The 21,184-nt window shown below is 48.8% G+C and overlaps 1 protein-coding gene across 3 annotated transcripts in view; it reads right to left on the bottom strand.

Moving 5' to 3' along the window:
* Positions 1 to 205: 205 nt before the first annotated feature.
* The window catches only part of Cep250 (centrosomal protein 250), a 44,080-nt gene continuing 23,101 nt past the window's right edge, over positions 206 to 21,184 (bottom strand). For all 3 annotated transcript variants that reach the window (XM_076930067.1, XM_034495136.2, XM_076930068.1), the window contains 15 exons: positions 20,022 to 20,189; positions 19,488 to 19,622; positions 17,796 to 17,918; positions 16,490 to 16,623; positions 14,145 to 14,283; positions 13,199 to 13,541; positions 12,300 to 12,421; positions 10,789 to 10,909; positions 9,406 to 9,527; positions 6,284 to 8,839; positions 4,320 to 4,433; positions 4,039 to 4,188; positions 3,628 to 3,729; positions 2,690 to 2,752; positions 206 to 932 (listed from right to left, as the gene is read on the bottom strand). In XM_076930067.1, coding sequence (XP_076786182.1) covers positions 669 to 932; positions 2,690 to 2,752; positions 3,628 to 3,729; positions 4,039 to 4,188; positions 4,320 to 4,433; positions 6,284 to 8,839; positions 9,406 to 9,527; positions 10,789 to 10,909; positions 12,300 to 12,421; positions 13,199 to 13,541; positions 14,145 to 14,283; positions 16,490 to 16,623; positions 17,796 to 17,918; positions 19,488 to 19,622; positions 20,022 to 20,189 — 4,656 coding nt within the window. In that variant the 3' untranslated portion in view covers positions 206 to 668. The remainder of the gene's footprint in view (positions 933 to 2,689; positions 2,753 to 3,627; positions 3,730 to 4,038; positions 4,189 to 4,319; positions 4,434 to 6,283; positions 8,840 to 9,405; positions 9,528 to 10,788; positions 10,910 to 12,299; positions 12,422 to 13,198; positions 13,542 to 14,144; positions 14,284 to 16,489; positions 16,624 to 17,795; positions 17,919 to 19,487; positions 19,623 to 20,021; positions 20,190 to 21,184) is intronic.

The following is a 21,184-nucleotide window of genomic DNA, read 5'->3' as shown; positions in this document are numbered from 1 at the left end:
CTGCCCCTGCCAGTGTTAGTGCTAGGTTTAAGGTGTGCACCACCACCACCACCACCCAGAGGAGATTTTCTTATGTAGCCTTCCCAGTTAGACAACACACCATGTAATATGTTCACGTCACCATGTAAAAATCAGTAAATCTTCCTTAATTCCCTTGATGCCCTGCTTCTGCCTATCTACATAAGCAGAGACAGAAGCCAAGGACTAATGCAAAGACCTAGGATTTATTGTTGAAGAGAAGCTGAGGGAGACACCGAAGACAAGTAGGCCATGGACACTCCCTGTACCTGATACCTTCAGAATGCTCCTGCCCAGGACAGGATACCCATACGCCGTTGAGTCTTTAGGCTTAGTGTAGATTGTGGTTGCTTCATCCAGCAGAAAGACAACAGATGCCCTGTAGTCAGGGCAAGGCACTTCTTGGGTAACAGTAGGTTAGCAAGCAAATGTAATTTGCCTCATTCCCACGTGTGCTGGGACCTTCTCTAGCCTGGAGGGTTCTTGTTTTCTTCCTGGGACTGTCAGCTGGCTAGGGTCTCCCAGGTTATGTAACAGGTAAATCTTGCCTTTGGCAAATCTGTAGCTCGGTGGGGGGGGCTGTGGCCCCTCTGCAGTCATCTGATGCTTGTACTACCTGGCTCGCACATGTCCTGCCCTGCCTATGGCCACTACCTGTGGGTATTTTGAGTAGTGTCCCGACTGGGATGTAGCAGGAATGGCCCTGGGGATGTCAGATTCTGATTCAGGGACTCATCCAGCTTTCGGGTCTCAGCCTCCAGAACAGTGGCCTCAGGGGCCTGGGCCACGGTGAGGAGGGAGTGAGACAGGCTGTGATGCAGGCCTGCTAGCTCACGGCTGGTCTGCACTGAGCGTGCAATGTAGTCCTGCCTCTGCTTTCGCTCCAAGGCCAGCTGGGCTCGCAGCAGGGCTACCTGGTGGATAGGAAAACCAAGGATGCAGTTGAGGGCTGTGAGGCTGTCCTGGCCCTTCTGTTCTGTGCTCTCGTAGAATCAAGCCTGCTACATATATGAATCAGAAACAGGCTCTAGGGGTAGGAAAAGGGCCCCATGGACTCCAAATCCATGATTCCTAACACTGGCTCCAGTTATGATGCTGGTTTAACTGTCAGCTTAACACATTCTAGAATCACCTGGGAAGCATCTCTGGGAGGGGTCATCTCTCCTACATAAACAGTGTGAGCACTCAGCTCATGTGGTGGTACCACTCCGTGGCTTTGATTCCTGGACCGTAGAGCTGACAGTGGTCATGCCTGCATTCGCTCTCTCTGGGCTTCTGACTGTGATGTGACTAGCTGCTTTAAGTTCTGCAGCCATGAACTCCCTGCTATGATGAAGTGTTACCTGAAATTATCGCTAAAATAACCCCTTTCTCCTGTACATCACTTTTGTCAGTGTATTTTATCAACGCATACAAGACAACAGGTGACACACAGGGAGCTACAAGCAGCAATAAAACTCAACAATTTTTTAATTTTTAAAAGGTTTACTTTTAAAAAGTGTATGACTGTCTTGCCTGCATGTGTCTGTGCGCACCATGGGTGCCTGGTGCCCGCAGAGGTCAGAAGAGGGCATTAGATCCTCTGGAACTGGAGTTTGTGGATGGTTGTGATGGGAACTGAACCTAGATCCTCTGCAAGAGCAACAAGTGCTCTTAACCACTGAGCTATCTCTCCAGCTCTTCGTCAGATTTATTAAAGGAAAACTTACATGTGATAAAATGCCTAGAGTTTTAATTTTAATAATTTTGATAATGGATATGTCTATGCATAACCACAATCTAATCAAGACATAGAGCATTTTAATCACAGTAAAAGTTCCATCATACCTTTTGGAAGAAAACATTCCAACTTAACTAGAATGGTGTGAGGCCCAGGTATCAGTATCTCCCCCCCCACCCCCCGTGGCTCTAGTGTACAGTTAAGGTTGAGAATCACCAACTAAACTTTCCATTCCTCAGGTAGACAGTGAGCTAAGCAGAAACGGGAAGTGACTGGAGTGTCAGGGTTATATAGAACTAGCTGAGGGGAGGCAGCAGAGAGCCAATCTGTGTAGGCATTAGGAAAAGAAGGGCTTTTCTTGCCTCAGGCTGAGTCAGGATTGCATCATATATATTTAACAAAATTAAAACCAACAGGCAAAGTACAAGAGCCAGCCCTGACAGTAATAACTGCTGAGAGGCTCAGACGTCAAATTCTACACTTCTGAAGGCTCCATGGCCGAGGCTGGGAGGAGAGAGGAAGGGTGAGAGGTGTGGGGGAAGGAACAGGGTGGGAGCTTTAAGTAAGATACTTGAGGCAGGGAGGTACTGATGTTTCCCTGAGTAGCCTGCTGGAGCTGTGTCTGGGTCCTCTGTCTATTGCGCTGTCGGAAGTCCTGCCTGCCTACAGCCGAGGCAGAGGCTAGCCACGGCTCCCTGGTCCATTCTGTTCTAGGCGCCCCTGCTTCCTTCCCTCTGTGGAGGCTGGCCTGGACTTATCCCCACATTTCAGGTGGGGTTGGAACTGCAGCACTATTTGCCTCCCATGAAGATGGAAGTTCTCTGAATGCCAAAGCTACTTCCTTTCTCTGGCTGGAAACACACGGGCCAAGCACATAGCAGACACTAAGCCTTGTTGCCTGCATAGTGAGAGGGAAAAGGAGACTAGAAAGTGGATCCTTCCAGAACATACCTCTTTCTGAAGCTCAACCACAAGCATGCTGTCCGAGGAACCCCTCTGACTTCCTCTCCCATTCTAGGAAAACAAACATGGATCCTGTTAGCTGGGGTACCCTGCTCTGGAGTATCTACAGCATCCTACCTCTGCTCCAAGGCCAGCTAGGCTTCCGGGGGGTCTATCTACTTGGCAGGCCCTAGGAGTACTGAATTCGTCATCCCTCTTCTGGGGGTCTAGGCAACATCTGAGGGCCAGGAGAACCTGAGCTCAGACTGAAGTTCTGTAGAGTGTTGTTCCAGGGTTGGGGGAGGCTGAGGAGGACCCATAGCAGCACATGGGCAACATCCTCTGTGAGGAACTTTTGTATTTAACATAAGGGTTCACAGTGGATCTGTTTTGTGGCACCTTGGGCTATGATCCAAAGATATCAAGGGGAAGACTGTCTGTCCTTGGGAAGTGGGGTAAAGCTAGATTTGTTCAGGTCCAGAAGCCATCTCTCCCTCCCATAACAGGCACGCTAACCCAAGGCAGCCATAGCTAAGAGGAGCAAACACCTTTCCTGAGGTCGGGCCTCTGTGCCAGGAGCTATCAAGAACCCTAACTTTGTAAACACAAAACTAAGGGCTCCAAGAAAGCTGCAATGTTGTGATCCCACTCCTGGGCATGTCAGGAGCTGGCAAGCAAGACACAACTCCTAGATACCAGGGATTCTGGTTGACCCGAGGTGAACCTGAGGCACTTGTTTGGGAGTGAGTGAGTGGATCTGAACTAAGAATGCAGGCCCACTATCCCTCAGAACACACTTACCTATGTAGGCCTCCTTCTGAAGTAAGGGCAGTCTAGGGCAGACTCAAGCAGTAGGGGCTCTGGGTTAGCTACATAGAAGAGTGTTGGGATGCGTGCTACAGAGGGTGGCCTTAGGGCGAGGTAAGGGCAGGAAGAAAAACAGGAACCTGTTGTGTAGGGGATGAATCCAGAGTTTCCCTGGCTTCCAGCGACCCTGCCCGTGATGCTCGCATGGAATCCCTCTTCAGCTTCCTCCGTTCTCGCTCCACCTGCCAATATGCAGTCGACAAATCACGTGTGCAGAGATGAATGTAAAGAGTTAGAAGCCGCCAGAAGACTCCTGGGCCGGGGAGGGCATAAGGCAGAGTGCAAGTGCTCCTGGCATAGAGGAAGCAGGCTAGCTCTCAGGCCTTGGAAGCAGAGGCTAGCTTTGTGGGCTGTTCCAGCTCTGTCACAACTACTGCGCCCCCTGGAGTGGTGAGCAAGCACCCACAGACAAAACTAATAATTTAATAAAAGTGTTTCAGAAACAGCAGGAGGAGTGGAGACGCAGGTGGGAGACTGCAGAAGTTACTGACCTGCTCCAAGGTGGTCCGCAGCTGTGCATTGTGGCACTGCAGCTTGCTCCGGTCAACTTCCAACTCTGCCACCGCTTGCTGCAGACGTTCAAGCCTCTGTGTCAGCCGTTCCTTCTCCTCCACTGCAGGCCTAGGCTCAGTCTCTACTACCTGTAGGGGAGACCCATCGTGCTCACCTGGGCAGCCCTACAGACAGGGAGAAGAGCTGGAGGGCAGAGAGACCCATTCCCAAAAGACAAGTAGTTGACAGAGCTCCTCCTGTGCCACTGGGCTGCACTCACCTCTTCAGGTTGTATGCCCTGTCCAGCTTTGGGTCCCCGGTCTGCTCTGCTGGCTGAGTGTGGGCCATGTGACTGCTGCTCTTCCAGAGCCTGTCTGCTGAGTACCAATTCCTCCTAAGGTACAGTATAAGAGTCACACTATGGCAAACCATGTCCAAAGTTGTCTCATTCCCTTCCATCTTGATAAGCTAGCCATGCTCAAGAAGGGAGACAGATCTGCAAGTGTGTTGTGTGCTGTGTGTGATATGTGGACCTGTTTTGTGTACGTGCTGTGTATGTGCACGTGTGCTGTTTATGTATGTGTTTTGTGTTTGTGTGCTGTGTGTATGTATACGCTGTGTGTGGTGTTTGTGTGATGTGTGGTATATTGTGTGTGTGCGTTTGTGCACATGTGTGTGTGTGTGGTATGTCACAGGCTCACAGGGAAAGGACGAGCCAAGTGGTCTAATCAGAGTCATAGTCAGACTGTCAGAGCTAAAGTACTTCAACCAGATGTCTGACTTTGGATAAATTCAGGTCTCTAGTATTTTTTAACTATGAAATGAAGAGTTCATAGTATCAGTTTCTTCTCTGAGTTTAATTAAAAGTGAAAACAATGGAACCTGGCATATAAAAATGTTTACAGTGTAAAATGCTAAGTGTAAAGAGATGTTCCCAGTGCTTACATGCCATGGCTCACAACTACCTCCAGCTCCAGCTCCAGCTCCAGCCGCTCTTGTCTGGCCTCTACAAGCGCCCGCACACACATAGCACACTCTAGAGACATGCATATGTGTCGCACGCCTGGTCTACAGAGAGTTCCAGGACAGTCAGGGCTACACAGAAAAACCCTGTCTCCAAAACCAAAAATACAAAAACAACAAAAGGACCCCCACCACAAAGTGCTGTCTCTGAAAGGTGCTTCTGTAGGGTCTGGGGATAGAGAGCACGCACAGGGCCCCTGACCCTCATTTGCTACTGACAACACTTGGTAACATAAGGGCATGGTTTCAAGTATCCTCGTGCCCAGATTCCTGAATTCCAAGGCCAGTAAGATGGCTTGGGGGGTGGGGGGTCGGTGAAGATGCTTGTCCCTGAGCCTGATGACCTGAGTTCAGCCCTGGGAGCCCACACAGGGAAAGGAGAGAACAACTCTTGCTAGCTGTCTTCTGACCTCTACACACGCACTGGTGAGCTCCACACTGCTGACTGCATCTGTTTCATTCTTCACCCACAGGCACAGCTGCCTGCTGGAATGTCCCCTCCATGGCCCACAGGTCCCTTGCTCCACTTCCAAACCAAGCCCACCTTCCTCAAGCCTACTTTTTTTTATCTCAGTGGGTGAAAACCCTGGTGCTGCCTCTGTCCTTTCCTTACTCACACTTGCCACCTAAAGTCCCCACCTCTCCCTGGACTTCTGTCAGTTAGTCCCTTTTTGGTCTTCCCAAGCCTGATGTCACTCCACATGCTGTCCTGAGCAGTTTTTCTGACCTTGCCCTAAATCTTCCATCCATTTCCCACTAGTGACCCATTCCTTAGAAGTCCTGATGCCTTGGCTTCTGCTGTCCTCTTCTCTTGCCAACACCCTCTATGTCCCAGGTGATTTCAACCTCCCTCACAGGTCTTCCATTTGTCCCTTCCTCCTTATGTATGTTTCTTTCCTCTGCCTTTCTCCAAGAAAGCCCTACCTCCACTCTACCTGGCTGATTCCCTGCCAGTCCCTTCTAACCTAACCTTAAACACCACCTTTACCAGGAAGCTGTTTGGTCCCCACCCTTGGAGGCTTAGCAGCGTGCTCCCAGCACGCTGAAGCTCCTCGATCAGGAATGAATGAGGCTGCGTAGGGCTGCAAATCTTCCCTGCTAGCGCTGAGGTGGGGCACTCACTGTCGGGCTTCTCACTCTCTGAGGAAGCCCAGGTAGGCAGCCCTTGAGCTCAGTTAATGGCTCTGTTCCCTGCCCTCCCTCCCCCACATGGCAGCTCACCTGCAGTCTTTGTTGTTCCGATTCCCGCTCTAGGACCGAGGCCTGTAGGAACATGGCTATCTCCTGCAGACTGCTGATGCTGGCCTTGCTTTGGGCCAGGGACAGAGCCAAGTCCTGAGCCTTCTCCCTCCATTCGATTTCCCTGGCCTCTGTCTGCCTTAGGGCATTCTGCAGTCGCTCCAACTCCTGTTGCGCTGGGGACAGTTGTAGAGATGGCTTCTCAGCTGGGAAGGGTCTGTGGCTTGGAGATGAGGCCTCCTGATTCTGCTTTTGCTGGGCTTCCCTCAGCATCAAAATCTCTTCTTCCTTCCGGGCTACAGTCAGCTGTAGCTCCTTCAGGCTCTCAAGAAGCCCCCTTGTTTCCTCTTCTTGGATTCCATCTTCTTGATTCCTCTGGGCCATAGCCTTCTCTAGGAGCTGCCTCAGCTCTTCTTCCTTCTGGCAAAGTTCCTGCTGGAGGTGCTGCATAACCTCCTGGTGTCGGAGAGCCTGGGCCTGGATCTCACCTTCTCGAATCCTCAGGGCCTCCTCCAGCTGCCGAGCACGTGCCTGGCAGGTGTCCAGGGTAGCTTGCAAGGTGGCAGTGCTGGCCTCCAGGGTGCAGCTCAATTCAGCCTGCTCAAGGAGACTCTGCTCTTTCTCCTGCAAGGCAGCTTGGGCTTTGCTGAGGGCCTCCTGCAGAGCCTCTGCCTGGCCAAATGCAGCATCCTCCTGCTGGCGGCAATACTGGTTTTCTGCTCGCAGAGCCGCTAGCTCTTGTTCTTGTTCTGTGAGTGTGGCCTGGGCTTGCAGCCAGCTGTCCTGCAGGGTCCTGGCTTCTGCCTCATGTTCCTGGGCCTGTTCAGCACATTGTTGTTGAAGGGCCAGCACAGCCTTCTCATGCTCCCGAGACTCAGCCCTTAGGTCTCCCAACACCTCCTCCAGGGCCCGTACCTGCCGTCCCTCCACTACTAGTTCTTCCTGGAGCCTTTGCACCTGTTCCCTGTGTTCTTCCAGCTCCTCCTGACGCTCCTTCAGTGTCACATGGGCCTGTTCCAGAGCGGCCTGTAGAGCACTTGTCTTTTGCTTCATGCTTTCTTCCTGGCCCCGGGTCTGCTGTTGTTCTTGCCGGAGGGCCTCTAGTTCGTGGTCCTTCTGGGCCAGAGCTCTCTGGGCCTCTTCCAGCTGACCCTGAAGTACCTGCTCCCTCAGCTCCCCTTGTTCCTTGGCTTCCTGGAGGTGCTGCTGCAGGGTTGCAGTCTCCTGCTCTCGATGGGTCAGGAGTAGGCTAGTCTCACCCACCTTCCTGTGCAGACCCTGGAGCTGCTGTTCCAGCTGGCCCATGTGCCCCTGCAGTTCCTGGATGCGCTCCTGCTGGCATTCCACCTCCTTCTCCTTATCACGCAGGATCAGCTTCAAGTGCTCCAGGCTCCCTCGCTGCGCTTTCCTCGGGCTCTTCCCGTCGTCTGCACGCTCATGCACTGGCGGCCGCTGAGAGGCCAGCTCCTGGCCGCGTTCTCTCAAGGAATGCTTGATCTGTTCTAGGTCCTCCTCTAAGATCTTGGTCTGCAGCGTCCTCTGATCTTCCAGAACCTGAATCCTTTCCTTCTGCAGCATCAGCTCCTGGCCTTTCCTCTCCAGGTCCTGAGTCAGCTGTTCCTTCTGCTTTTGCAGCTCCTCAATCTGCTGGCGTTGAGACGTCACCTCCTGGTCCCTCTCTTGCAGTTCTTTTGCCAGACGGGTGCTATGATTCTCTAGCTCATGGAGCTGGCTGCTTTGTGCCTGCAGTTCCTGGCTCCTTTCTTCCAGGTCCAGTGTGAGGTGGGTTAGAGCCACCCTCTGCATTTCCCTCTGGCCCTCCAATTCTGTGATCACCTTCTGTTGGCCCTCCACTTTGTGATGGCTTTCCTCCAGTTCCAGGGCCAGGCATTCCAGTGTCCCCAGTTGCTTTTTCAGATCCTGAATCTGTCCCCTTTGGGACTCAATCACCTGAGCCTTCTGCTCAAGGTCCAGAAGCTGGTGTTCCAAGACACTCCTCTGGGCCTCCCGGTCACTCTCCAGTTCTCTGATCTGGTCCCGCTGCACACTCAGTTTCTGCTCTCGCTCTTGGACGGCCATGGGCAGGTGCTCTAAGACAGACCTGCATTGCTCCAGCTCCTGAATCTGTTCTTGTTGCAGGTCTACCTCCCGACTGCGCTTCTTCAGGTCCAGGGAGAGCAGCTCCAGAGCAGCCTTCTGCATTTCCCGCTGCTTCTCTAGTTCCTGAATCTCAGCCTGCAATGTCTCGACTTCCCGTTCTCTGTTAGTCAGGGTCTGTGCCAGCAGGGCTAGATTCTCCTGCAAAGCTTTTCCCTGAGCCACCTTCAGCTCACCCTGTTCTTTCAAAGCCTGGGCTCTCTCCCGTTCACTCTCTATCTCCTCATTTTTCAGTTTGAGTGCAGAACGAGCCGTTCGCAGATCTTCTTCCAGGACACCAGCTGCACTTGCCTGAGCCTGGGCTTCTGCAACACAGGCTTGCAGATGCTCAACCTGGGCTGACAGCTTCTCCTTGGATGCTTGAAGCAACTCTCGATCACTCTGAAACAAGAGGCAAAACCCTTAAGACAAGATTATTTCTTTTTTTATGGAGGTGGAATGGGGTGGGATTTAGACAGAGTTTCTCTGTGTAGCCCTGGCTGTCCTGGAACTCGCTCTGTAGATCAGGCTGGCTGCAAACTCATAGTCTGTCAGCCTCTGCCTCCCAAGTGCTGAACAAGATTTTCTTGATACTGTCAGTCTAACCTGGCCTCTTTTATGGCACCAGCAGTAACCAGGCCTTAACAAGGACTGAAGAAGTGATGTATTCTACTTAAGGTGATCCTATAAAAGCATCCCTACTTCTTTCTAAAGCTCTTCTGTGTCCAGGGGAGATAGCCTGGTGCAAGGAGGCATTCTAGATCCTGATCTTCCAGACCAAGGAACAAGTCTCAACCAATTCAGAAAAAATAGAGAAGGTTCACAGTGCCCTTCACAACAGACACATCGGAGAGCCAGAGGAACTGTGAGACTTGTTGAAGGAAGCTGCCATGTGAGCACAGGCCAAAGTGGGCATGCCTCTCTCTAAGCAGTTCTACCGAGCCGTCCTTCCCCAGACAGGACTTTACCTGAGCTTCCATTTTTTGCAGTTCTGCCTGCCGTAGGCGACACTGTAAGGATGCCACGGTTTCTTCCAAGTCCCTTAGCTCCGACTCCAGGGAGTTCTGTTTCCCTTCCCACTTGGATTTCTCTTTTAAAAGAACAGAGGTGTTGGAGTCAGGTGCTCTGTCACAGGAAGAAGAACACGGGTGCAGGCAGAGGCAGATGGAGGACAGGATGGGAATCAAAGGGGAGCAAGGACAGGAGGAGAGTTACACCCAGTGCCTGGACCATCCTTACCTGCCAGCAGCCACTTCCAGCCTCACACCTGTGCTTGCTGCCAGCCTTGGCACAGCAAACCTACTAATCATTTAACACTTCCTCATCTGATCACCCAGAGCTCCTCCCATGAGTTCTCCACATGACAGTTGGCTGACAGCAGGCCCTTCTGGCCCCAAATCATCTAAGACTTTGGGAAGTTTCTAGAAACCCTCAAGCCTGAAGACACCAGAGCCAGCTGCCTGTAAGGGTCTCAGGGACCCTCAGATGACTAAAACAGGCTCAGACCCACCAGGTTGACCTCTCTCCTTCTGCAGTGGAACTACTTTCCTTTCCATTAGCCACCGGCCCTCCAAGCCCCCAGCAGAAGCACATGACAGCAGGTTCTTCCCCATTCCCTTCCTGGCCTTTTTTTTTTTTTTTTTTTTTTTTTTTTTTTTTGGTTTTTCGAGACAGGGTTTCTCTGTATAGCCCTGGCTGTCCTGGAACTCACTCTGTAGACCAGGCTGGCCTCGAACTCAGAAATTCGCCTGTCTCTGCCTCCCAAGTGCTGGGATTAAAGGCGTGCGCCACTACCGCCCGGCCCTGGCCTTTCTCACAGTACATTTATAACCACTCTGTCCTCAAAGGCTAATTTAGAGAGTAAAATGGGAAATGATAAAAATGATGGAAGAAATGACAAAAGAAACACAAATTTATGTTTTGATAGTTCTGGCCTGGGGTTGCCAGGATTTTGAATTTTAACCAATAAATAAAGCCTCCTGCTTGGGCTGGTGAGCTAGCTCAAAAGGGAAAAGCTCTGGCTACACACACACACACACACACACACACACACACAGAGAGAGAGAGAGAGAGAGAGAGAGAGAGAGAGAGAGAGAGAGAGAGAGAGAGACACATATACATTCGTTCTCTAATAAAAGTAAATAAAAAGTATGCAAGTTTAGAAATGCAGCGAGCAACAGCAGCCCAGGCAGCAGCATCTTTCCGTTACTAAATCTGTCCCTCCAAGTCCTCCTTCCACAATGGCCACAGGAGCTAAAGTCACGTGGTAAAGGAGTTTAAGAGGCTCCACCCTTTCCGGGCCATCTCTAGTCTCCCACTCCTGTTCGTATCTGCCCACCTGAGCGCCTCACCTTCCCGGCTCTGTGAGAGCTGCTTCTGCAGGTCCTGCAGGTCTGAGTGGACCTGGCTCTTCTGGGTCTCTGTGTCAGTCAGGCGCTGCACCAGCTTCTGGACCTGGTCCCTTAGGTCATCCTGGGAAAGGAAAGGTAGGGTTGAGCTTCCGCCCTCAGGAGTTGCCCCTGTCCTTGCTCTGTAGCCTTTGCTGTTATGACCCGACTCTAAACCAGCGGTTCTCAGCCTTCCTGATGCTGCAGCCTTTCCTCATGCCCTGGTGACCCAACCATAAATTATTTCTGTTCTTACGTTATAGCTGTAGTTTTGCTGTTATGAATTATAATATAAATATCTGTGTTTTGCAGGGTTCTTAGGCAGTCCCCGTGGAAGGGTCATTGGACCCCAAAGGCATGGAGACCCACAGGTTGAGAACCAGTCCTCTAAACTCTCATGCCTTTAGTACCCCGAAGGGAAGGTGAGCCTGATGGATGTGGGAAGCCCCTTGGGCCTATGTGTTGTTACTTCAGACAGTCTCATGTAGCCCAGGCTGGCCTTAAACTGACTATAAAACATAGGCTGGTCTGGAACTCCTGATCATCATCTTGCCTCTACAACCTAAGCACTGGGGTTACAGACACTCAAGGTCCTATACCTGGTTATCTGCCCAAAATCTTTAAATTTGGGGGGGAGAGGGGGGAGGACATGGTCTTAATAAACTTAGGCTGGTCTCAAATTCTCAATCCTCCTGCCTCAGCCTTCTGAGTGCTATGACCACAGGCATGTGCCACCATACCTGGATGATTTTTTTGAAATAACAGCTCAGTGTCCCATTACAGGGCACAGTCCTTCCCTCCCTAAAGCCTACTTCACAGTTTAGACCAGTTGCTTCTTCTCCTGACACTCCATCCCAGTTCCAACCGTGCTCTAGCTACATCTGAACCAGTGACTTATCAGTTCCAGTAGTAGAGTGCACTTTGGGCTCCACCATGGAAGGGCTTCTGGAAGGCAGCTTTGGTCTTTGTTGTATATCACTAGCTCTGATCTCAGTGGTTGGGGAACAGGCAGCTCAGTACTGACAGGTGCATGGTGGGGTGGACTTAGTTCAGTCTTAAGCCTAGAATGTTCTTATAAACAGTGATTCTGTGTTCCCCGGTTTATACTTGACTTTTCTCAGATGATCTGATACTAAGAATATACTCTTGCATGAGAGGAAATGACACAAAACAAAACCCACGTGTTGTGTTGAAGGGTTTACAGTTCACAGGGCAACTTCAAGAGTCCCACTCACAGCAACAAGGGTATGGAATGGTATGTAATGGTGGGGTGGCGGAGGAAGGGGATGCATTGTCTGCTCTACTTTCCAAGTGAAAACAGAGCCCAGGAAATCCAAATGCCCCATTATGTCTGCATGACAGTAAGTGACAGAGGTGCAACAGCAGGCAGAGCGCAGGACGACCGTCCTTTGGCCCTTCTTCCTCCATCACAAGTCTGTCTCGGCTTCACAAGAAAAGGAAGACAGAGGACATACCCTAGCCTGCTGAGCCTTCCACAGGTCCTGATGAAGCTTCTGGAGAGCCAGTGCCACGGCCTCGGCTGACAGTGCAGTCTGGAGGGACCCTTTCTTGAAGAGTCTTGAAGCTCCATTCTGATCTGAAGGAGGGAGATTCTTGTCACTTGGCTGCCGTAATATGCAGCAGCCAACCCTGAGACAGGCCTTGGCATTCCCACTAGCTCCTCCTCTCCAAAGAATCCCTTCTGTGGTTCAGCCACACACGTCCCATTAGATAATGCTGGCTATAGGCTGCTATGCTTTCAGTGTAAGTTGCAAATTTTATCTTTTTTATTTATTTGTTTATGTTTTTTTCGAGACAGGATTTCTCTGTGTAGCCCTGGCTGTCCTGGAACTCACTCTGTAGACCTCAAACTCAGAAATCCACCTGCCTCTGTCTCCCAAGTACTGGGATTAAAGGCGTGAGCCACCACTGCCCGGTTCATCTTTTTTACTTTTTTTTTTTTCTTTAAAGACAGGATTTATGTAGCTCAGACTGGTCTGGAATTTACTATATACTTGAGGAAGACTCTGCACTCGTAATCCTCCTGTCCCAGCTCTCATGCCAAGCAGGTTCCATCATGCCCAGCAACTCACATGTGTCTCAGACTGGTGGAGCTTACAGGCAGGTATCCCACATTTGGCCTCGCTCTTTGTTTGTAATCTCCTTAGAAAAATCCCAAGCTAGGACTTTAACACTTTCATTTTATAGTCAAGAAAAATCAAGTTCAGAGAAGTTAGGTAACTTACCTGCTACCAAACAGAATAGGGTTCAAACTCACCTGGAATCAGTTACAGCATCTTAACCTTGATACTATTTCACAAGAGGAACTACAGTCCCTCCCACCCCAGATTTAGCTCTCATCTGGCTTCCTCACCTGGATCAGGACCCCATAGGGTAGGAGCAGAGTCACCTCCACCCCTTAGCTCAGGCCGACTCTCACATGCAGACCCCAGGGCCTGCTGCAGAACAGAGCAGAGGCTAGCCAGCTGGGCCTGCGCCTGGTTCTCTGGCTGCTGTTCTGCAACCAGTGCCTCTAGCTGGCTCTCAGTGCTGCGCAGCTGCAGCTGCAGCTGGGTTGCCTTGGCTTCCTGGGCCCACAAAGATGCTCGCAGGTGCTGCTCTGCGACCCGTGAGGCCTCCAACTCCTCCAGCAACTGTGTTTCCCGGGCCACAAAGTCAGCCTCCTTTTCCTTCACCTCCTGTCTCAGTAGTTCCACCTGTCAGAAGGAAGGAGAATCCCTGAGAAGTGGCACCCTCCCCTTAGTTCTCCCACACCTGACCCCACTTGGGAAGAAGTCTGGCAGGCTCAGCTCTGCAGCGGGTAGGAGAGGCCCTGAAGTGAGTTGTTCTGACAACAGGGGTCCTAGGCAGACAGCTATGCCGGCCCGGCTGTGACTGCATGAAGACGAATAGGCAGACCTGCGCCCTGCCAGTGTCTAGCTCCTCTCTCCTCCCAACTCCATCGCTCCAGGCACAGGCCCGGGTCTCACCGTGAGCAAACTGAGTCTAGTTGTCCTCCTGTGGGTATTTTTTGATACCCTCCAACTTCTTCCTGCTGCATTTGCCAATCAGATAAAGCATACTTCAAGTGACTGCATGAGTCAGGTCCACATGGTCACTCTCTGAACACTGTTCAGGATGTCAGGCTCTCCACAGGGAACATCCTCTGGGTCAGGTTCTCCCGGCTGCCAAGCCCTGGATTCCCCCTACTGCCAGGGATGTTGAGGTTCCAACCTATCCCATTTCTTGGACAAACCAATTCATTCAGCCTCTCTAAGTACAGCCTCACCAGAAAGTGGGGCTCAGGCCTAGTGGGGTACCTGTACACCGAGCTCTCTTTGCCCTTCCTGGGCGTCCTGTATGTCCTGGCGCAAGGAGCTCAGCTCCTGCTGTCGAACAGAGTCAGCTTCTTGTAAAACAAGGAGTCTTTTTTCCTTTTCCACCAGTGACAGAGCCAGGCTGAAAACAGGTTAGAGAGGTAGGTCATTCTCTCAGGGAGTGAGACAGCATGCTTCACCCAACTAATCATTGTACTGTATCAAATACAGACAGTCATGGTGACAAGAGGGTCACAATGAAAGCTTCTATTTATTGAATACCTACTAAGGGGTTGTGGGAATTTCATACATATGAAGACTCATTTCAGCACAAATTTATTCTTCTCTGATAAATTCCACACTCATATATATACATATTTCAAATTCACTACATCCAAACTTCTGGACCCTTTGAGCCCCCAATTTCCCACTCAATCATCTCTCACTCTGTCCCCTGGATTTCTGAGAGGCTCCTTCATCAAGTGTCAGAGTATGGAAGCCATAACCATTTCAGGTCCCACGTGGTCCTACCCACATCTGGTCTATCATTATATATGATTGAGTTTTAAGCCCATGTGTCTCAAGGTCCTTTCTTCTTTCCTTCCCTACTATTTACCATGGCTCAGTCTTGCTACCTCTCACGTGAACAGCTACACCAGCTCATCTTTAGGACTCAGGTGTCACTATCAAAAAGACCCATCCCTTCTCAGACCCCTCAGGCACTGAGTGTATGCTGCTCCCATTCTGAATGGGCTCATGCCACTCCATGTGCTTCAGGCCATTACTGTCCCATTGAACACAGCAGAAACTGGATTGTGCTGATTTCCTCACTTGAAATCCTTGCAGTTTCCCGCTAAATATAACCTACAAGTTCCTTGCTATGGACTGTAGCAAACAGTACCTAATACCACATCTGGGCATCACAGTATACAGCATGCTTCCATTGGCCACAGGGCTTCTAAGCACGGTCTTACTGAGCAGAGCTCTCTTCCTCTGCATGGTTGGCTCCCTTTCAGCATTCAGGTGATTTATTTACTGTGTATGGAGGGTACATGTGGAGGTCAAAGAACAATCTTCAAGAACAGATTCCCCTTCCATCATGTGGCTCCTGGAGATGAAACTCAGATTGGCAGGCTGGGCAGCAAGCATCCTTACCTGCTGAACCATATTGCCAACCCTAGCATTCATTTCATTTCAATCAATCAATCAATCAATCAATCAATCAATCAATCGTTAATCATTTGTTTTCTTGTATTTGTTTATCTATTTATCTAAGGGTTTCTCTGTGTAGCTTTGTATTTGTTTGTTTCAGGTTTTCTGTGTAGTCCTGGCTGCCCTGGCACTCACTTGTTCACTGTAGACCAGGCTAGCCAGAGATCTACCTGCCTCTGTCTCCTGAGTGCTGAAATTTAAGGATTAAAGGTGTGCATCATCATGCTCAGCTTAGCATTCAGTTTAAGTTCAACTTTCTATTTTTTTATTTTATTTTATTTTTTTATTTTTCTATTTTTCTACTTTTTTTTTTTTAAGATTTATTTATTTAATGTATATAAGCACACTGTAGTTGAAATACCAGAAGAGGGCATCAGATCCAATTAGAGATGGTTGTGAGCCACCATGTGGTTGCTGGGAATTGAACTCATGACCTTTGGAAGAGCAGCCAGTGCTCTTAACCACTGAGCCATCTCTCCAGCCACCAATCCCTACACCTTTCTAAAGCAAGTCTGTCTGTCTGTCTGTCTGTCTCGCTCTCTCATTCTCTCTCTCTCATTCTCTCTCTCTCTCTCTCTCTCTCTCTCTCTCTCTCTCTCTCTCTCAGCACCTTGCTTCATTCTTCCATACCATAAGCAAAAATTTGTAACAATGTATCTTGAAAAATTGTTTAATTAAAAATTTCCCTACAGATATATTCTACTGAAGTGGGGGTCTCATTGCCATAAGACAATGGTGCACCAATGGTCTTCTCTAAATAGTTACTAAATGACTCAAGTAAGATTTGAGATAGAGGGCTGGAGAGATGTCTCAGCAGTTAAGAGCACTGGCTGCTCTTCCAGAGGTCCTGAGTTTAAGTCCCAGCAACCACATAGTGGCTCACAACCATCTGTAATGGGATCTGATGCCCTCTTCTGGCGTGTCAGAAGACAGCAACAGTATTCTCATATATACATAAAATAAGTAAATAAGTCTTAAAAAAAAAAAAAAAAAAAAGATTTGAGGTAGAGACCCCTGAAGTAAGACACGGAGGTTGAGACAGGCATGCACAGAACATGCCACAATGACACATGGAGACATGTGGAGTCAGAGACACGGTGAGAAGGCAAGGCTACCCCTCTGGCTGTCTAGCCTACCTGGCTTTCTCTTTCTCCAGTTCCTTCTGAATCCGGCTATATTCCTGAGCCTCTTTCACCTTCTCTTCAATCTCTTGTTTCACCAGTCTCTGGGAGTCTTCGTGGATTACCAGCTGAGATGTTAAGTCCTCTATCTGGAAGGTGACAAGCACGAGGCTGAGATGGCAAACACGGGGCCAAGTGGGAAGGTACTTCTAGCCTAAGGCTACAGGCTCCTGTGAGCTGTACCAGTCAGTGGCCGTCTCCACAGGTCTGGAGGTTTCACTTGTCCCTACACTATTTTGGTTTTTTTTTTCTTTACATTTATATGTTTATTCATTTATTTGTGTATACACTCGAATACATGCCAAGACATGTTTGTGGAGGACAGTAGACAATTTGTTAGAGTTAGTTCTGAGCTATCTCACTAAGATATATGTGCACGCACATCATGCATATGCATGCACACGCACGTGCATGTACATACACACACACCCACAGACATACACAAACGCAATGTGTGTGCACAGTTAGGTCAGAGGTTAATATGTGTCCTCTATCATTCCCTAACTTTTTTTTTTCTTTTTTTGAGGCAGGGTCTCTCTTTCTCCTTAAACCTGGAGTTTACTTTCAGCAAGACCAGCTGACCAGTGAGCTCCAGAAATCCTCCTGTCTCTGCCTCTTCAGCCCTAGTGTCAGAACATGCCACCACATCTAGATTCTCATGAGGGGGTAGATTCTCATGAGGGGGCTGAGAATCTCAACTCGAATCCTTATGCATGTGTAGCAGGTACTTTATCAACTGAGCCATCTTCCTAGCCTGTTCTTGTTTTAGAGACAGAATCCTACTATGCAGCTCAAATTGACTTCAAACTCAGCAGTCCACATCTTAAGTGCTGAGATTAAACTATACAGTAATTGAAGATAAACTATTCACATTCTCCTATACATTTTAAACCATCTCCATATTACTTATCAAACCTAATATGATGTAAACGGTACCTAATGCAATGTGAATGCTATGTAAACAGTTGTTCTATACTCTTTAGAGAACAAAAAATAAGTCTATACATTTACACTAAAATGCCTTCCCAATGTTTTCATTGGCCACTGGTAGAATCTGTGGATAAAGAGGGCTAGTAATACAGTCCCAGAACTCTCAGAGGTGTGTGCTCAGCTCTGGACACGCTTCAACTCTGCATTAATTTTTATGGCCTATTTCTGTCCTCCTGAGCTTAGGAAGCAAGCCCCAGGTTCCCCTTGTCTGTGGAAGGCAGTAGGACTGGCTATATAGGGAAGGGCTGTGGGGCAAGTAGCAAACAAGTACCCGCTTCTGCAGGTCTATCTTGTCCTTCTGGAAGGCAGCAAGGTCGTCCCTGTGCTGCTGGGCTGCATCCTTCAGCTCCTGCTGTGCCCCCCGAAGCTGGGCCTGCAGCATGCCAGTGGTCTCCTACAGAAAAGGAATTGGTGAGTACAGGAGAGCCTCCACGGGAGCTAGTTCCTGAGATGCTTACTGTATAATGCTTACTTGATCTGTTTGTTTCTACTGAGTTGGCAGAAGCTGAGGCAGGAACTAGCAATATATACTCGTTTCCCCTCTATTCTCAGACCCCATTTCCCCTCCTTCCATATGACTGCACGGGTTCAGCCACTCTTTCTGGACAAGTAAATGTCCCTTACCCAGACCCACTGGCAGCTTCCTGAACAGATCCCTGTTTCCACTTAACTGCACACACACACGCACATACTTTCACTTGGTCAAGTACTGCGTTAAAAGATATCCTGGTCAGGCGTGGTGAGGCATGCCTATAATCTTAACTCTAGGTTAGCAGAGCATATGGAAGCTACATAACAGAAAGACCCTGCCTCAAAAAAAAAAAAAAAAAAAAAAAAAAGACTCTCTGGCCTGGCATTGTTATTTAGTAGTTGAACATTTGTCTAACATATACAAGGCTATAGGTTTGATCCCTAGAACCATGCATAGATAACAATAATAAAAAATATAAATATATATACAGAAATACATAAACTATGCATGAAGGGGGCTAGAGAGATGGCTGGTGGTTAGGAGCACTTGGTGCTCTTTGCTGTTGCAGAATCCCCAGGCTCCGTTCCCAGCACCCACATGGTGGCTCAAAACTTCAGAAACTCCAATTCCAGGAGATCTGACATCCTCTTCTGGCCTCTGCAGGTACCAGGCATGAACATGGTATATATACATACATGCAGGCAAAATACTCATACACATAACATAAAAATAAATAAGTCCGGTACTAGAGAAATGGCTCAGAGGTTAAGAGCACGGACTGCTCTTCCAGAGGTCCAGGGTTCAATTCTTAGCAACCACATGGTGGCTCACAACCATCTGTAATGGGATCCAATGCCCTCTTCCTCTTCTGGTGTGTCTGAAGAGAGCAATAGTGTAGTCACAGACATAAAATAAATAAATCTTAAAAAAAAAAATCATGTGTCTCTCCTGCTCTGAAAATACCATTCACCAGTTTTTCACTGGCCTCAAAACAAACTCCAAGTTTCTATGGCTAAAGAGGGGTCCTTTCATTCTCTCCTTTCTTCTGTACTCATCCCAAGTTCATCAACCTAGGGCCAAGCACCCTCTTTTATCCTTGAATTTCCCAAGCCCCTGTCTGTTTCAGGGCCCTAAGACAATGGAATGGCCTAACATGTCCTTCAAAACTACCCTAAGTGGGTAAGGTGCTCGCTGCCAAGTGTAATGACATGAGGCCAATCTAGAGTCCCATATGGTAGAAGGAAAGAACCAACTCCTATACGTTGAATTCCATATGCACGTCATGCTATGTGCACATGCACATACATGCATGCAGAATAAATAAACGGATGTAGTTTAAAAGCAAATAAAAACTGTCTCCTTCTAGCATTCAAGAAGCCCCAAGGTTTAGTTCCTAACAATACTTAAAACTGGGTGTTAGGGTCCACACCTATAATTCGTCCATTTAGGTGGTAGAAGCAGAAGGATCAGACCCAGGACCACACTCCATACCTGCTCCTTTAACTTCTGAATCTTCATGTCCTGCCTCAGCCTTTCCAGCTGTTGACTAGCATCTGCCAACTCCTTCTGGGTCTGGAGCAGCGTCTCCAGGAGGGATACTCTCTCCTTCTCTGTTTCTAGCTGCATCTGTGGAAGGGCAGGAAGGGGAAGGGCTTCATGGCTCTGGATTATCTTGTTCACCCAGGAGGCCATAAGCACATTACATCTGCTCCAAGTTCTTCCAACAATAGGAAGAGAGGCTGAGGAAAAAGGAAAGTCTCAGACCATTAACTTAGAACCAGGAAGTGCAAAGACTGCCACCGGTTCATAAGCTGACAGGATGTGGTCAATGCTGGCCCTCCCTCAGGAAGTATGACATAGTGCCTGCTTGCAGCTAACTGCATGTTAGTCTCCTCACAAGCAGCAGGGCGGTAGCTACACTCTTCAGGAAGCCCCTCTTGAGCCCTGCTCTCAGGAATGGAAACGTAAGAGGTAAGAGACTGGGCATGCAGAGATCACGAGAGTCCAACCCTCCGAGCTGCTCACTTGGTACAGAGCGCTGTCAGCCTGGTTTCGTTCCTCTTCCCTCTGTGCACGGAGAGCTTCTGTTTCTGTCTGCTGCTCTCTCAGCTTCGTTCCCAGCTCTGCTCTTTCCCTTTCTAGGGTTTCCAGGGTCTTATCCAGCTCCTGCTGCAGCAAGGAGCGCTCTTTCTCCTGCTCATGTGAAGGAGACCACAGTTACAACAGTGAGTGAGAGGGGGCCGGGGAGGTTGTCTGGAACACAGATCTCTTCACTGTCTCACTGTGACTTGGGCACTGCTCTAAGCCCGGTGACTTATTCTGCTGGGAGGTTCGAATCCCCGTCTCACTAAAATTTAAAAGTCATTTGAGATTTAAAAATATATATATTTTTAAAAAATAATGTATAAGCGGGAAGTGGTGGCTCACGCCTTTAATCCCAGCACTTGAGAGGCAGAGATAGGCGGATTTCTGAGTTCGAGGCCAGCCTGGTCTACAGAGTGAGTTCCAGGACAGCCAGGACTACACAGAGAAACCCTGTCTTGAAAAAAGACAAAAAAAAAAACAAAAAAAAAAAAAAAAAAACAAAAAAAAAAAACAACAACAACAAAATAATTAAAGGCAACTGTGAATCACCTGAGGTAGGTGCTAGGGACCAACTCAGGTAGGTCCTCTGAAGAGCAGACTCTTAACCACTGATCTCTAGCCCCTTGATCATGTTTTACAGTGAGTTTTCTGGCAAGACAGCAGCCAAAAATTGCCCATTTTTAGAATTATGTGCTTAGATGATAGTGGGTATGGGAAAATACTTGTTGAGTAGTGTCCACAGGCATTTTCTTGACCAAAATTCAGGCATGATACCTACTGAAAGCCCCAAAGTAAAAGATTACAAACCTGCTGGTTGATAAGCTAACAGCCTCAGGTTTGCTGGAAGGAGTGACTATCATGGTCACACTTGGATCATGGTGGTCCCTTCTCTTTCCCTTTCCACACACTCAGACAGACTCTCTTATAACTTTTTTTTTTTTTAATTAAGTGTTTAGAGAGGGTCTCACTATGAAATCCTTGAACTCACTAAGTAGATCAGGTTGACACTGAACTCATAGATATCCACCTGCCTCAGCTTACAAAGTGCTAGAATTAAAAGTATGCACTATCACTATGCCCAGCTTAGAAAAGTGTTTTACAGG

This window comes from Arvicanthis niloticus, chromosome 2, assembly GCF_011762505.2.
Source record: "Arvicanthis niloticus isolate mArvNil1 chromosome 2, mArvNil1.pat.X, whole genome shotgun sequence".
NCBI classification, from domain to species: Eukaryota; Metazoa; Chordata; class Mammalia; order Rodentia; family Muridae; genus Arvicanthis; species Arvicanthis niloticus.
This window is presented reverse-complemented; position numbering and strand designations above follow the sequence as displayed.